This window comes from Nyctibius grandis, chromosome 4, assembly GCF_013368605.1.
Source record: "Nyctibius grandis isolate bNycGra1 chromosome 4, bNycGra1.pri, whole genome shotgun sequence".
Lineage (NCBI taxonomy): Eukaryota > Metazoa > Chordata > Aves > Nyctibiiformes > Nyctibiidae > Nyctibius > Nyctibius grandis.
This window is the reverse complement of record NC_090661.1, coordinates 65915560-65929605: the sequence shown is the minus strand read 5'-3', so window position 1 is coordinate 65929605 and position 14046 is coordinate 65915560. Positions and strand designations below refer to the sequence as shown.

The 14046-nt window shown below is 39.4% G+C and overlaps 1 protein-coding gene across 1 annotated transcript in view; it reads left to right on the top strand.

Moving 5' to 3' along the window:
- Positions 1-14046, top strand: part of SYNE2 (spectrin repeat containing nuclear envelope protein 2) — a 209653-nt gene that overhangs the window by 31678 nt on the left and 163929 nt on the right. The window contains exons 7-18 of the mRNA XM_068397626.1: positions 765-946; positions 2601-2797; positions 3273-3373; positions 4150-4251; positions 5025-5162; positions 6042-6206; positions 7921-8033; positions 8727-8883; positions 10557-10653; positions 10814-11001; positions 11169-11333; positions 12554-12727. Of these exons, the coding sequence (XP_068253727.1) occupies positions 765-946; positions 2601-2797; positions 3273-3373; positions 4150-4251; positions 5025-5162; positions 6042-6206; positions 7921-8033; positions 8727-8883; positions 10557-10653; positions 10814-11001; positions 11169-11333; positions 12554-12727 (1779 nt within the window). The remainder of the gene's footprint in view (positions 1-764; positions 947-2600; positions 2798-3272; positions 3374-4149; positions 4252-5024; positions 5163-6041; positions 6207-7920; positions 8034-8726; positions 8884-10556; positions 10654-10813; positions 11002-11168; positions 11334-12553; positions 12728-14046) is intronic.

Below are 14046 nucleotides of genomic sequence, written 5' to 3'. Positions count from 1 at the left end.
TTCTCATACAAGATACTGAGCACGTCCCTTACGTAGCATGAGGTTATGGGGAGGAGGGGTGTTTGAAAGCACAGGGCCTTGCTTTAATCATGTTGTAGAACTGTAGAGGATGATGGAGCCAAACTGCCTTCTAGCAAGAGCCCAGGGGTGAATTAACGTAGGTGCACTGGGGGTGAACTGGCGACTGAGGCTCAGGAGAGAGCCAAGAAGCAAAGTTATTTAACAGTGTTAGATGTAGCCCACATTTTTCTTGGTAAAGGTACTTAGGTACTGAAGTTTCTTGTGCTGCACATAGCTGTATGCGTTATTTTTTTACTTAAACCAAACTTCTCTAACCAAATGTAGATCTCTGAGGTCTCTTGAGTAGGTTTTCCTGCACCCTGAGTGAGCAGACAAACTCTGAGCATGCCTAGTACCTGACGCTGTTGGCACCAGAAAACACAGCTGCCACCAGCTGCTTTCACTGGTGGGAGGAGTAGAAAAGTGTGTTGAGTGAGAAGGTCCCTTGATGCCAGTGCTGGTACCCACAGTATAACATGGAAGTCTTGGGGTGCATATTTCCTGCCAAAAGTCACGTGAAGGTGGGAATTCAGCATGAAATAGTTCAGCTTAAACAGGTGAAAAAACCTGATCTGATCTTTGGGGGCAGGGAACTACTATTACAGCTGTAATTGAGTTCTTTCTAATTCTCTCTGTTTTTTTGCCATTGATGTCTTGGTAATTTTTCACTAAAGCCTGATTAACTCTCCCATCATCTCTGACAGATTGAAGAACTTGCAAGGACACTTTCTTGTGCTTATAATCAGCCTACACTTGATTGTTCAAGTGCTGTTGACTCCTCTCCAAAGGCAAGCCGATCAGCTAAAAAAAGGGCTAAAATTAAGGAACGGTGGAAGATCTCTGCTACAAAGGCTCTTTTGTTGTGGGCAAAAGAACAGTGTTCCCTGTAAGTTCCATCCAAGACTTATAAATACTATGTTACATGTTTTATTTACTGCTTTCCTCTAAGTGTGGTGGTATTTTCCCCTGTTTTTTTAACGTTACTTAGTGACAGCTTAGCAGAAAATCCTTTAGATTTCAGATGGTGTTACCAGTACTTCTGTCATCAATTAGACCCTAAATGAGCCCTCTAAATATAATAACGTGAAGCTAATCCTACTGATAAAATACCACAATGTAAATTGAGTTGTTTGGCTTTTCTCTTTTAGGAGCTTCTGTCTGATAAGTCTAGTGGAATGTTAACATGATTTGCTAGTTTTAATCCTCGTGATTGACACTGGTTAACCAAGTTTCAATAAATATTTTTTTTTAAAATGGAAAATGTAGGATTTCTAGCATTCCTACGCATTGTGTTTTTCTGCCAAAACACTGCATGATCCCCAAGAAGGGCCCTAGTCCTAGAGGTCCTAGTCCCCAATTCTAACAAGATGTTTCCTTATGCTTGCTGTACAGATAGCTCTGCTGATTTCAGTGGGAGTATTCACAACACACTGTCTAGAGCAGATACAGGTATTTCTTGCAAGGGACATGCTTTGCATTTTCTTCAAGGGCTACTACTTCACTCCAGGATATTTCAAATATGTTTTACAATAATGTCATCCCTTTCTCTCCAGCTCTTTAGTTGCTTTATGTTCTAGTAACATCTTATTAATACTCTGTGTTGTTAGTGGGAGATAAAGGTCTTCATCAGCACATCAGACACTTTCTGCTGGGAGAATGTTTTCAGGCACTGAAGTTTCCCTTTTAGCTGTGTTCTATCAGGACAAGATTGATTGGCATGTAAAAAACAGCTCTCTGCCCATTTTTTTTTTTTTTTCCCAGCAGTATTGCCGTGTCTGTTGTAGCATCCTTTCTGAACTGTGATTATGTTGAATGATTTTGTTATCAGTGAATCCTATAGTTTTTGGTAAAAGAACAAATCTTGTAAGTCCTGGCCCATTGTTTTGTAACTAAATTTGATCACCTGAAACCCAACATCTTTTCCATGCTGTAACATGCTTATAATATATGGGCTGTTTCTGAAAAGTTGTACCAGAATTCACGGTGGATTGCAGAGCTGGGCACCTCACAGCACTGTCCAGACAGTGCTTAGTAGAAGATATTTTAAAGACACTAAGCTAAATAAGAGAAAAAGAAATACTTTTTCCTGCAGTAATAGGTCAATTGTAAGGTCTGGATTTTCTAAAAAGCCAGAGGTGATTCCAATATTTGATGCTCTTACAGAGAAATGCCTACACGTTCTTCAGTGCTTTACTTGTTTTTCCATCCCATAGAATGCATAGATCTTGAGCACAAAGGTGATGTTCGGAAAGGATATTGGATCAGCAAGGCTTTATCTTCAGAATACAACATAAGATAAAAACATTGAGTCATTTTGCAAAAACAGTATAAGAATATATAATTGTAGCGATTGGTAGTACTGGCTGTATTGTTGTTGTCTGACCCAGCTTCTGCAGAAGTTCTGTGACAAGGTTCTCTATAACTCCTTCGATTTGGTTCATACTCCATTTTACTGAATTTATATTCTATTTCTAAATTTGTACTTAGGACATCTGAGGAAACAGGCTATAACATTTTGTTTCCAATCATTTTTGGGATAGGCACGGCTCTATCAATGTGACTGATTTCAAGTCAAGCTGGCGAAGCGGACTGCCTTTTTTAGCCATCATCCAAACCTTACGACCAGGTCTAGTTGATTTGGAGAAGGCAAGAGCTAGAAGCAATAAAGAAAACCTGAAAGAGGCTTTCAGAATTGCAGAACTGGAGCTGAATATTCCACGGCTTCTTGAACCTGAAGGTGAATGATCTGCTTTTTTTTTAATCTTTGTTATCAGAAGTGAGATTAATGTAATCCTGTATGTGTTGACTTGTAATACAGGAAAAAGTAAGAATGTGCTTAAGATTGAAATGGGACATTGATCTTCGTGGTAATGCTCAAACCAGAGGTTCTTTATTTTATAACACCGACTGTACTTAGGATTTGTAGGATTTTTGAATTGGCAGCAAATGCAGGAACAATATGCAGAAGAAAGGATATGAAACTTTCCCGTTCATGGGAGAAACTTTTTCATTAGTTAATCATGTTATATTAAAATATTCCCAAGGAAAAATGTTCATTAAATATTAATTTCTGTCAATGGTATGTTAACTGAGCTGCTGAAAAATAAACATGTTTATGGTAATGTGTTTTAGTAACTGCAGTATAGCATGTAATTATGTGATCAGGCCTAGAAGGCTGCATAATTATGTAAATGGTGTATTGGCTCTTATAGATGTTGACGTTGTGAATCCAGATGAGAAATCAATCATGACGTATGTGGCTCAGTTTTTGCAATACTCCAGGAATTTGCATGAGTCTGAAGAAGACATGCAGGTATGTCGTGGTTTATCACTGAGAAATCACTGAGGCATTTTTAAAGGACTGTGCATCATGGATGCCAAGAAAACTTTCTTTCCCCAGTTTATAACCTGATTCAGTAACAGTTAGATAGTAGATCCTCTGATTTGCCTACTGACAGGGCTGAATTGGCTTGAACATTCTGATGCTCATGTGTGGTAGTCAAGACTCAATGTGATAGATTTTTGATGATACAGGTGAAATTGCTGTGCAGGTTGTCTTGTTTTTTCATTTAACTATTACAGAGGACATTTTCAATCCTAGTTGTCTTCATGTGTGCTCTGAAGTCGGTATGTAAATGTTGGAGTAGAGGGAGACAGATTTGCAAATATGCAGAACAACTCAGCTTTATATTTAATAGTTCACATGTAAAATGAACAGAATTTGTCACTCACAGATCATACTGTTTGGAAAACCAGGTTTTCTATTCTCTATATTTTCATGTGAGAGTTTATGTATTAATTGGTTAGTCACATATCTCCATGCTGATAATCTCCTTTCAATAGGACTGCAATCAGGCTCTTCTTTTAAGATGCCTTTATATATCCAAGTGCCAGGTTTAAAACTTTGACCTTGCTCTATAATAGTGCCTGACCCAAAGCTCATTAGAGTCCCCAGAATTATTATTTGGTTTTCAATAGTTTTGAACAGGGTTTATCGTATGCTCAATGTGTGTTGTTTTATGGCACAATGTAAATTAAAAACAAGGCTTGCAAAATGGAAAAAATGAAATTTTCTGCTCTAATTACCAGGAAAAAGTGAGAGAGGCCGTGAACTGGTTGGCTGCACAAGAGAAGAAGTTAGCAAAGTTGCTGATCGACACAGAGAATGAAACATATTACCAGAAGTACAAAGTAGGTTGCATTTCATATTTAACTGCTTTTGCAAAAAGAAATATTAAAAATATTCCCAGAAACATAGCTTTTCATCTTCATTGACTAAACTGAAGTGTTTCAGTTTTAAACAAGAATTGGAAATCTGACAATGAATTTGGTAAATGCCCTCAAATGACTGAGGGAAGGATAGGATGAAATTCTTTCTGCTAGGAAACAGATATATGCTACTTGGTTTCTGAGCAGAGCAAGGTTTTTTGGATAGAGTTAAGTAGTGTCTTTTAATTGGTTGACATAGTTGAAGACTTGGACAAGATTCAAGCACATAGGCCCTTTACAGGGTCACCTTCGCCATTTCTGTGATAATAATAACTGTAGGTTTTACCCAACTAATGTTGTAGTTGAAATGTTGGCTATAGATTGTGCCTGAAGTAAAATTTCCTTTGGTTTATATTGTAGCCAGAGTTTGTAATAAAATGGCCCATGGGGGACGGTGAGGGGAGGAATTTTCCCTTTCTCTTGGTGGGAGGGAAGGGTTAGGGAGGGGAGAACCATGTCCTGACTGCACTGACATTATATTAAATACAGATTTTGCTAGTGAATGGCACCTATAATTTCAGACCCAAACACTGCCTGGAGACAAGTATGCCTCTTTACTGCTATTTTGCCTTTCTGTGCATCACACCCTTTGAAGTTAATGGAAGTCATACCAATGTGTTCAAAGGCAGTACTTGGCTCTGTGAGCTTCCATCTGAAGTTGTCTTCTATGAATTACTCTTCCTTTTTATCCCTAGGAAATGATGTCATTTATGGAAGCATTTAACCGAGAAAAAAACCCTTTTCTGCCTGTGTTGTCATCAAAAAGAAGTGAAGCTGAGCTGAGCGAAGGCCAGCAGCAGATGAGAGAAGAGTGGGATAAACTGATCTCTCAGGTCAGAGATATTTCTAGCTCACTTCATTACCAGCATGAGTGTGTTTGATGAAGAAGCCTAAGTCTACCCCAACAACTCACACAGGGAAAAGTGGGGAGGTGATACTTTGTTTAGATTGATAAAAGAGGTATTGACCCTGAACCTGAAGTCCAGACAAACTGAGTGGTGTACAGTGCCCAAGAGGAGGCAGAAGGTGACTGTGTATTACCCTTCTGCCTCCTGAGCCTCAGGACTGTGAGACATCTGTGAAAAATGGCCTGTATCTGATTATCTTTGAGCACTCTTCTGATCAAAGTTTTTGGCCTATTTATGCTTAAAAGGTTCTTTTGGGACATAATTATGGCTCATGTAATGATGCAGATAGGAAAGTGTGTTAATATGTTCTTTCCCAGGGCACAGATGGTAATATAGTGAGATCTGATTGGTCAGTGCTCTGCAATGAGGTTGGCTGTGTTGTCTCCCTCTGCCGCAAGTGGGATGCGTTGGGCCTTGCTGGCAATTGCTCTTTATGGAAGAGATGTTCCCCTGTCAGACCCATGATGGAAAGCTGTCCAGAGCATCCCCGTTTCCCCTTTATTTTGCAACTAATTTACTATAAATTTCCCTGTTGCTGGGCCTTGAGATAGTCACCAGCCAAGGACAGTAACTGCCAAATTCTCTGCAGTGTACAGAGATTACAGGCTGGGGAGAAAATCTAGGTCTCAGGTAAACGTAGCTGATTTGCAGCTGACGTCACTGGCAGCTCCTTTTCTGAATGGTGACAGGTGGCTTTTTTTCTTGGATGTCTAGAGCATCAGTTTACGGAGCATATGTCAGTATCTTGGGAATGGGGAAGAAAATAATAGTGAGAAATTTAATCACTTGTTTTCCTTTTTTAAGATTAATGAATGGAAAGTGAAGCTGGACCACATGTTGCCCTCCCCTCTGGATGGCATTGAGGCCTGGCTTCAGGAGGTGGAACATCTGCAGGCAGAAGATTTGCCTGATCTGCAGGACCCGTTTAAAGCAATGTCTGTCTTCAGAGAAATAATTGTAATATTTAAGGTATGCTGATCACAAAGAAACTTTCTTCTTCAGTCTGACCTAGCAAAGCACTTGTTATGGAATTGCTATTTGACATTTTGGGAAGTGGTGTGGGTATGTTTATCTTCTAGAGATTAAAAGCTCTTCTGAACATACCTTTGAACAGTGATGAGTTTAATTAAATAACTGCATGGGTCTGTAAGGAAGGTTTCTGACTTCACTGGGGTGAGATTAAATTTGAGTACTATCTGAATGAGTACATTATGGTATTCTTTTTTATGTGGTTCCTGCAACTTGTTTGTTTGTTAAGTAATAGGGTAATTGCATCCTTATCTTTAAATCTGTGCTTAATGCATACCTATTCAGAAAAGCACCTGAGCTCAGGGTTACATTCCAGTGAGTTCATGTAGCTTATGTGTTTAAAGTGAAGTATTTGCTGAATCACTCTGTAATTCCATTCAAAGCAGTAGAAGGTATTTTGGTACCTTAGCACCATGCAAGTTATTTAGTCTGATCTTGAAATCTTTACACTGACAATAGTTTAAGTGTCCTCTTGAGTTTGAAAACTTTAAAAAGCGCAGAACTTAAGCTATTTGATCTATGATTTTTGTTGTTCAGCCAAAGTAGTTAAAGCATTTCTAAGAGTGAGACAGAGAGAGATGTCGTTGGTTTAGGGATTTCTGTTTCCCCATTGAATATGTAGATAAAATCATGAAGTTCCTTAAGAAGAAGAAACCCAAGATACTTAATTTCTGTCAAATCCACTTTTCCTGATGGGAAGACATTCTGCTGAGAATGTTTTTTTCCCCCTCCTTCCTCTAGTCAGTCCTTTTAGAATATCTCATGTAGGGATCTTGTTGCCAAGGTGGTACCTTATAATGGAAATTTTACTTTCTCTTAAGATCTTGGAAATTACCCACCAATGCTCGTAACTGTCTGACTGGAACAGTGTTAAGTTTACAAAATCAAGTGTTTAAATTCTGTGCACTATTTTTGGGGTTGAGGGCTGCCCCAGGATTTAGCCATTTCCATTAACATGCTTTATGACACGTTTTATTACATAGAAATGAACTTTTAGCATATTTCTTTATATATACCTTTATATATATTTCTTTCTTTTATATCCAACTTATGCATACACTTATATTCTGTGCAATGCATTTTCTGTTTTAATTTTACATCGGGAATTTGGTGCTGAGACACATGCCCATGAAATATTCCCCAATCATGTGATACTGGCCATCAGAGGATTAATGTGATGTGCTGTCAGCGTGGTATTAGATGGAAATTTATTGAGCAGTCAAATACTTTATTAAGCAGGTGTGACATAATAGATCTATTCCACAGGTTTTGCTGTCAGTCTTTGCTAACACATAGCAAAGCACAGCTTAATATCTTGAAACTGTTACAATGCCACTTTTTTGTGCTAAAGATGACAGTGAAAGTGAGGAAAAAACTGATAGCATGGGTAGCGTAGATTCATGTTCCTTATATCCTTATATTTAACTAGATGCACAATGGTAAGAGAAATCATATAGTACTGCACTAAACATGTACTTTAGAAGTTGATGAGATAAATACTTTCATTGCACTTTAATGAGTAAAGTCACTGGAAGATTGTTTTGTGCTGACTAGTTCTTAATAGCTCTTACCCTAATAGCAGGTGACTTGCAGGTTCCCAGGTGAAATACTCTAGAATTAAAATGAATGGCTTACTATGTCTTTTTCTTCACAGGGCTTGATGGATTGTTTTGATTCTCACTTGGTCACCCTTCAATCATTTAAGAATGAAGATGAAAAGAATATGCCACTAGTCGTGCCTGAAAAGTTAGAGGAAATGAAAAGAAGGTTGTGATCCTCAAATTCCCTCTGCTTTGATGATGTTTTGTTCTAGCTCTGCTATTGACTTGCTCTGCTATGCTGAACAAAGCACATAATTTATCCATGCCTTGCAGAAAGAGAGCATTTTCCACCTAAGCACTGATTCACTGTCATGAAGAGCAGGCAGGTTCACTCACTGGTCCAATGAATGTCTAATTATATGTAGAAAGTGGAGCTCATTAACAGGAACTTTTCAGATGCCCTTTGCTAGTGTGGATAGGAAACACACACTAGGGGTAGGAAACATTAGTATTTTGAATGTAAAAATTTCTCTGGGGATTTGGATTCTCTGATTTTTAATTTCCACCTTTAAAAATCACTCAGATCTAGAGGTTGTGCAACCCCATATATCTGTTGGAGGGTATTTTCAAAAATGATGAGTGAATTGTGTCTGTAACCTGAGACCCTTTGGCATACAGATGATAGATGCCCCTTTTATGGGCATTTAAGGTTTTTCATAAATTGAGCAGTCAATATTGACTCAAAATTGTGGCTACTTAAAAAAATGAACTGTTGTTATCTTAAAATTTTACTCCTGTCATAACAAAATAGTGTTTGCATATATGTCATTCTGAGTTTTTGGGGTAAAAACTTTATACATTAGTGCCTTCTATATCCAATGATTTTGAGTCAAATTTTGGAACATTTCACTGTTTGCAGATTCAGCAATATTCATTTCACAAACTCCAGCACCTTTCTTGAATACCACTATGGACTGTGCTCAGCTGTTGCCAATGAGGTGATGTTAAAGCTAAATATCTGGGACATGAAATATGGGACAAAAGAGTCTGTGGAATCACTGCTGGAAAATTGGAATGTAAGTTTAAAATATATGTATCACACTCTGACAATAATTTTTCCCCACCTCTCTTTGATTCAAGCTTGTGTCTGTCCTTATCTGAAGATGATAGTTGGTAGAAGCATGGTAGACTTGTGAGATCTGGGATTTATGCAAAGAATGACAGGTAGATGACTTTCATAGAAGCTTTCTCCATGTCTTCCCGTTTTCCTCTGAATGAAAGTTCTTTCTTCGGTTTGGAGAAGTAGAGTGAGCTGTGACTGTTTGTAATTTTATCTCTGCCCTTTTTTATTCTTTATTGGGAAAATTTCTTTCTTTCTAGACTATTTATAAGGCCAGCAGTAGCAGCCCTTCCCTAACTCAGACCTCTCGGAGGTAGTTCAGTAGTTGCTATCTTCGAAAGCAACCATTACCCACACTGCTGGCTAATACTGCCTTTTGCTATTGCCTCTTCATTTTCCGGCTTCCTTACCTCCTTACGCTTCGCAGTGAATATGAGTTTTCTTGTTTTGTTATATTTTGTGCTTAGCTCAGCTTCTGGGCTCAGGTTATTAAAATGATGGCATGTTTAGGCCTATGGGAGGGGATGTATTACCCCAAATACTGCCAAAGATGCATCAAGAATAGAGGCAGAGAGATGAAAATGCTGATGCCATAAATTTTGCCCCATCTCCAGTTCATGGGACTCCCCCTGAATTCCATCTTAGTGGAGTTTCTAAAGAGTTTCTCAGACGCTTTTCAGACTGGCAAATCCCTAGTTAAAGTAGTGGGAATTTCACCAGCATCAGAACTGTGGAAGGAGGCAACAGGAGGTTGTATAAAATATCAGTTTCCTGAGCAGTGTCACCCTGTGGTGAGATGGGAGTACGGAATTAATCTGTGCTGAGGTTCTTGATTCAGTTGATTTCATAAATACTTACTATAAGTTATTTCTACAGTTGTGATTCATGGTCTTTCTCAAGCTGGTAGAATATAGAGGTTTCTCTAGGAGTTTAAGGCTTGTTCCTGGCTCTCCTTCTGGTCCCGTGATGTGCAGTCCAGGCTGAGTGGTGGCGTGGTGGCCCAGGTTTGTCACTGCCACAGGAGAGGTTGTTTTGTAGCCTACTAGATAGGATGTTTGTAGGAGTGGGGAGCTCTGGGATGAGATGCAGCTCAGACAGAGGGTGTCTGAGGATCAGCTCTCTCATTCCCTGTGTGAATGTTCAAAGCACAAATCTCCTTCTCTGCTCCCATTTCTTCCTCTCTCACCCTTTCTGTCCCCAGTTTGGATCTTGGTCTGTGGCAGGAACTAGGCACGTCAATATTTCTGTGCATGCAGGGAGACCCGCCTTTCACTTTCATCACTTTTTTGACTTACATGACTAAATTCTGCCTGACTTGTTCTAGATGCCATTTCTCAATATTGCCCTGGGGCCTTAACTCTTTCAAATAAACAGTCCTGACTCATGCAGGGCTGTGACTCAGGCAATGGCATTCAGGAGTTAATATTCCCGTTTAAGTTACTCTCTGCACAAGCAGAAAAAAGAACAGGTCTATTTCACACTAAAGAGTGCAGATGGGTTGCTGGATGGTTTGTGTTTAACCTGCAGGTTATAGGCTCATATTGAAAAAAATGTATCCCAAGCTGAATTTTGTACCTAGTTTTATGTGGGTTGGTGTTACCCATGCCAATTACTTTTCACTTTGGGCAGAATTTCGTTGAAGAAAAGAGACTTGAAACGCTACTAGAAACTGCTGCTCACATCTGTGAAGATTTGAAAAACAAAAACATAAGCAATCCTGACTTAGGTAAGTTCATGCACATAGCCTGATATGAAGACCTCTATTTTGAACTGGTGTGCTGTCACCAGTTTTAATTCCCAGTTATATTTTGTGTAAAATACTACTTCTATGTAATTAACCTCTCTGTTTCCAAACGTATAATGATATTCCCTATTTGATGTCCTAGCTGGAGATCCTCAAGAAATCAGCAAACTTTTCAAGACAGTGGAGTCAAAGATTTCTACGTGCAGAAACTATATTTCCAATGTAAATGCCACCCTACAGAAAGTCCTGTCTTCCTGGAGTAATTATACAGAAAACATCCACTTACTAAAGACGTGGCTGGAAGAAAAACGAAATGAGCATCCGAAAGAGGTACATGGTTGGATTTCTGTTTGTAATGACAGACAGAGATACTTGGAAGCCTCCTGGAAGGAAAGCATTATACATGACAGTGGTGGTTGTTGCTTTTCTGTTCCTCATTTTGGAAAAAAAACTTTTGGCAGGGTTCTGCTTTAAATGATTTCTATCCTTCTGTCTAGATCCCTGCTGAGATCCTGGCAAAGTGGAATTCAGTTCATGGTTCCTTAAATGAAGCTGGAAACTATCTCATCGAAGTCAGCAAAGAGCAAGTTGGATCGAATATTGCCAAAGAGCTGAAGAAACTTAACAGGAGATGGGCTAAGTTCATCAAGAGGACACACTTTGTAAGTTACTGGTTTCATATGACTCTTTTGCCATGCAGCCTTCAAAGTCATATTTTCTAGACTTATCAACTTGCTAATCAGAGGTTAGTAAATCTTTTGATCAACTCAATATTGCCAGTTTTAAAACAGGAGGAACAGAGAACGCACAGAGGTATCCCATTCTTAAGTCTGTGACTCAGTTAAATGCTCTTTATGACATGATGGAAAATGTTCAATTTTTTAAATGGAAGTTTTAAAACCACTTAGAAAAGGAAATCTCATTGCAGAGTTCAATCAATTTGTTAAGAGCTTGTGAGCCTTTGCTAAATTTTATAATCTCTGCCTCAGCTAGTAGAAAGTAATTATTGCTGCAGGGTTGTGCAACTTTACGCCAGCTGACTTGACAGGTTTTGAGGCTGCTGTGAATTCCTATATAACCTGCTTAATGTTACATATATTACATTTCCTAGAATGCTTTCACAAGAACGACAATTTCACTCTGCCTGGGTATATTAAAGCTCTTAATTTTCTAAGTTGAGCCTTTCATTGACATTTATTAAAGGTACTGTTGTGACAATAAATGGTGGCAAAAAATGACAACATTTTTGTAGGAGATGAGCTCAGTGAGAATGCAAGAAGAACAAAGGAAACATGTTCCCAAGGGTGAGGGAAATCCACAGTTTCCTAGAAAAACCCTTACTAAGAGATGGTTTTAGGAAATACATTCAGAAAGCAGAGATAGAGAGGCTTCTTGCACCCTTACAAGGGCTTAAGGACTTCAGGAGTTATTTTTTGTGGCATTACTTTGGACATTATAGCTATAATATATATTATATTTATTTTTATATAAAAAAGCAAGGGCAAATGCTTGAGATCTGGCCTGTGACTGCCAGTACGAACGAACTGTTAGCATGATCCCTGGTCTGAATTTGACCAACACCAGCTATCGTTCTGTTGGACAATTCCCTGGCGTAGTAGTGTGGCTGTGGCTGCTTGCTTATAGGGGAGGGGGCGGGCCATAAGGGCACAGGTTGTGCTGTCCCACCTGCTCTCAGGGTTGAAGAACTGAGTCTCCCATGGTTTATTTACCAGTATGTTTGGCATTTATCACTCCTTCAATCCCTGTTGGGTGCAAAAGCTGGAACGTAACCTAGGTGGTGACTGTGTGTTGCAGGAGGGTACTGGAGAGACCCATGAACTGAGGACAGGAATGAACATGTTACCCTGCTCTTTGTTTATAGCTTGGTGAAGAGAGTACAGATGCTGCTGAAAAGACCAGGGAGCTTCCAGGGAGCCTGGAGAAAATTGAAGAGCTCCTTGGAGGGGTGGACAGCTGGGCAGCAGAGGCTGAACACCTGCTTAGTGAGAGCAGTCATGAGGGGCCTGTGGAACCTGAGATGGAGGAACATTTGCAGGTGAAAATGGAAATACACTGCTTGTAATTCATCAGATTCACCCTTCAGCATGGATTTGTGGCTAGGATAAAATGAGCCATCGTCAGTGAAGCAATGAATGTGGATTTTGTGCTGTAACACTGGTAAAAAATCAAGGCAGTGCTAGTGTTTTGATGTTATTTCCCAGGACCACTCCTGGATGAGGTATAAATGAATCTTCCAACATCAGTGTGTCCAGATGAAGAGCAGGTGCCAATGAAGTGCTGTTAGTGTCACTGATCAACAGTGATATAATTATTCCCTGTCCAGCACAGCATTTGCAACAGACTAAAACTTTGCAAGGTGCTGAGTTGAGAATTTCCCCTGGTCATACAGGGCCCTCTGTCATCTACCCAACAGTGCAGGGAGGAGATTTGGGACAACTTGGCTGCATTCAAGGCTTACCTGTCAAAAATTGGAATGCTTGAAGTATTTTCAGCAGCATACTGGCTAATTTGTGCATCTCAGCTTATAGGCAGTTGCTCTAAACATCCACAGTGAGCACTGGTGAATTTCTTATTGCTTCCACTAGCCTCTGTTGTTTCCCATGTCTCTCTGCCAGGGATTACCATACGTATATATAACTCAGCAGCTTCAGTACAAAGTCTGATATATTTTCTTCACCTGCGGGTGGAGGTGAGACTGAACAAAGAAGCCAAGCTTTGCACTGGAGAAGCTGAAGCACTGTCTTGTGTTGCCTTTTCCTATTTCTGCAACAGGGCCAGCATAATCGAACAGTAGGAAGGTGACCACCAGAAGGAGGTTTCGTTGGAGTGCCTCTGTCTAAGTGCTAAAATTAAACAGAGATCTTCTCTGGTGTATTAAATCCACCTACAATAACTGTGAACCAGAATTAGTGTTAGTTTACTTTTGGTTTGTGCCTTCTTGCACTGTGTTTAGTTGACAGAATTAGGAGTGTAAACCTATGAAAAGAATCTATTCATCTTTTTGTAATTGTGGGCATGTGTTTATAAAATAAGCCTTATTTTGTAGTGCGACACTAGTTTGTTAAAAACAACAAATTAACAAAAGAGACACACTGAAATGCGGCCTCCAAAAATGTATCTCCATGTCTGTGAGCAGAAGAGATCTGTTCGCTTTTATAACTTGCAGTACAAGAGGTCGAGATCCAGAATAAAGCACTGATTATCATTAGAAGAATGCTAATTGACAACTTCAAACGGGAAAACATGTTGAATATTCATAGATCAAAACAGCTCTAATAACGACATTTCATGATAAATATTCAAATATGGCACACTACTTTTGCATGCAAAACACCCAACTGCTTCCTGCCTTTT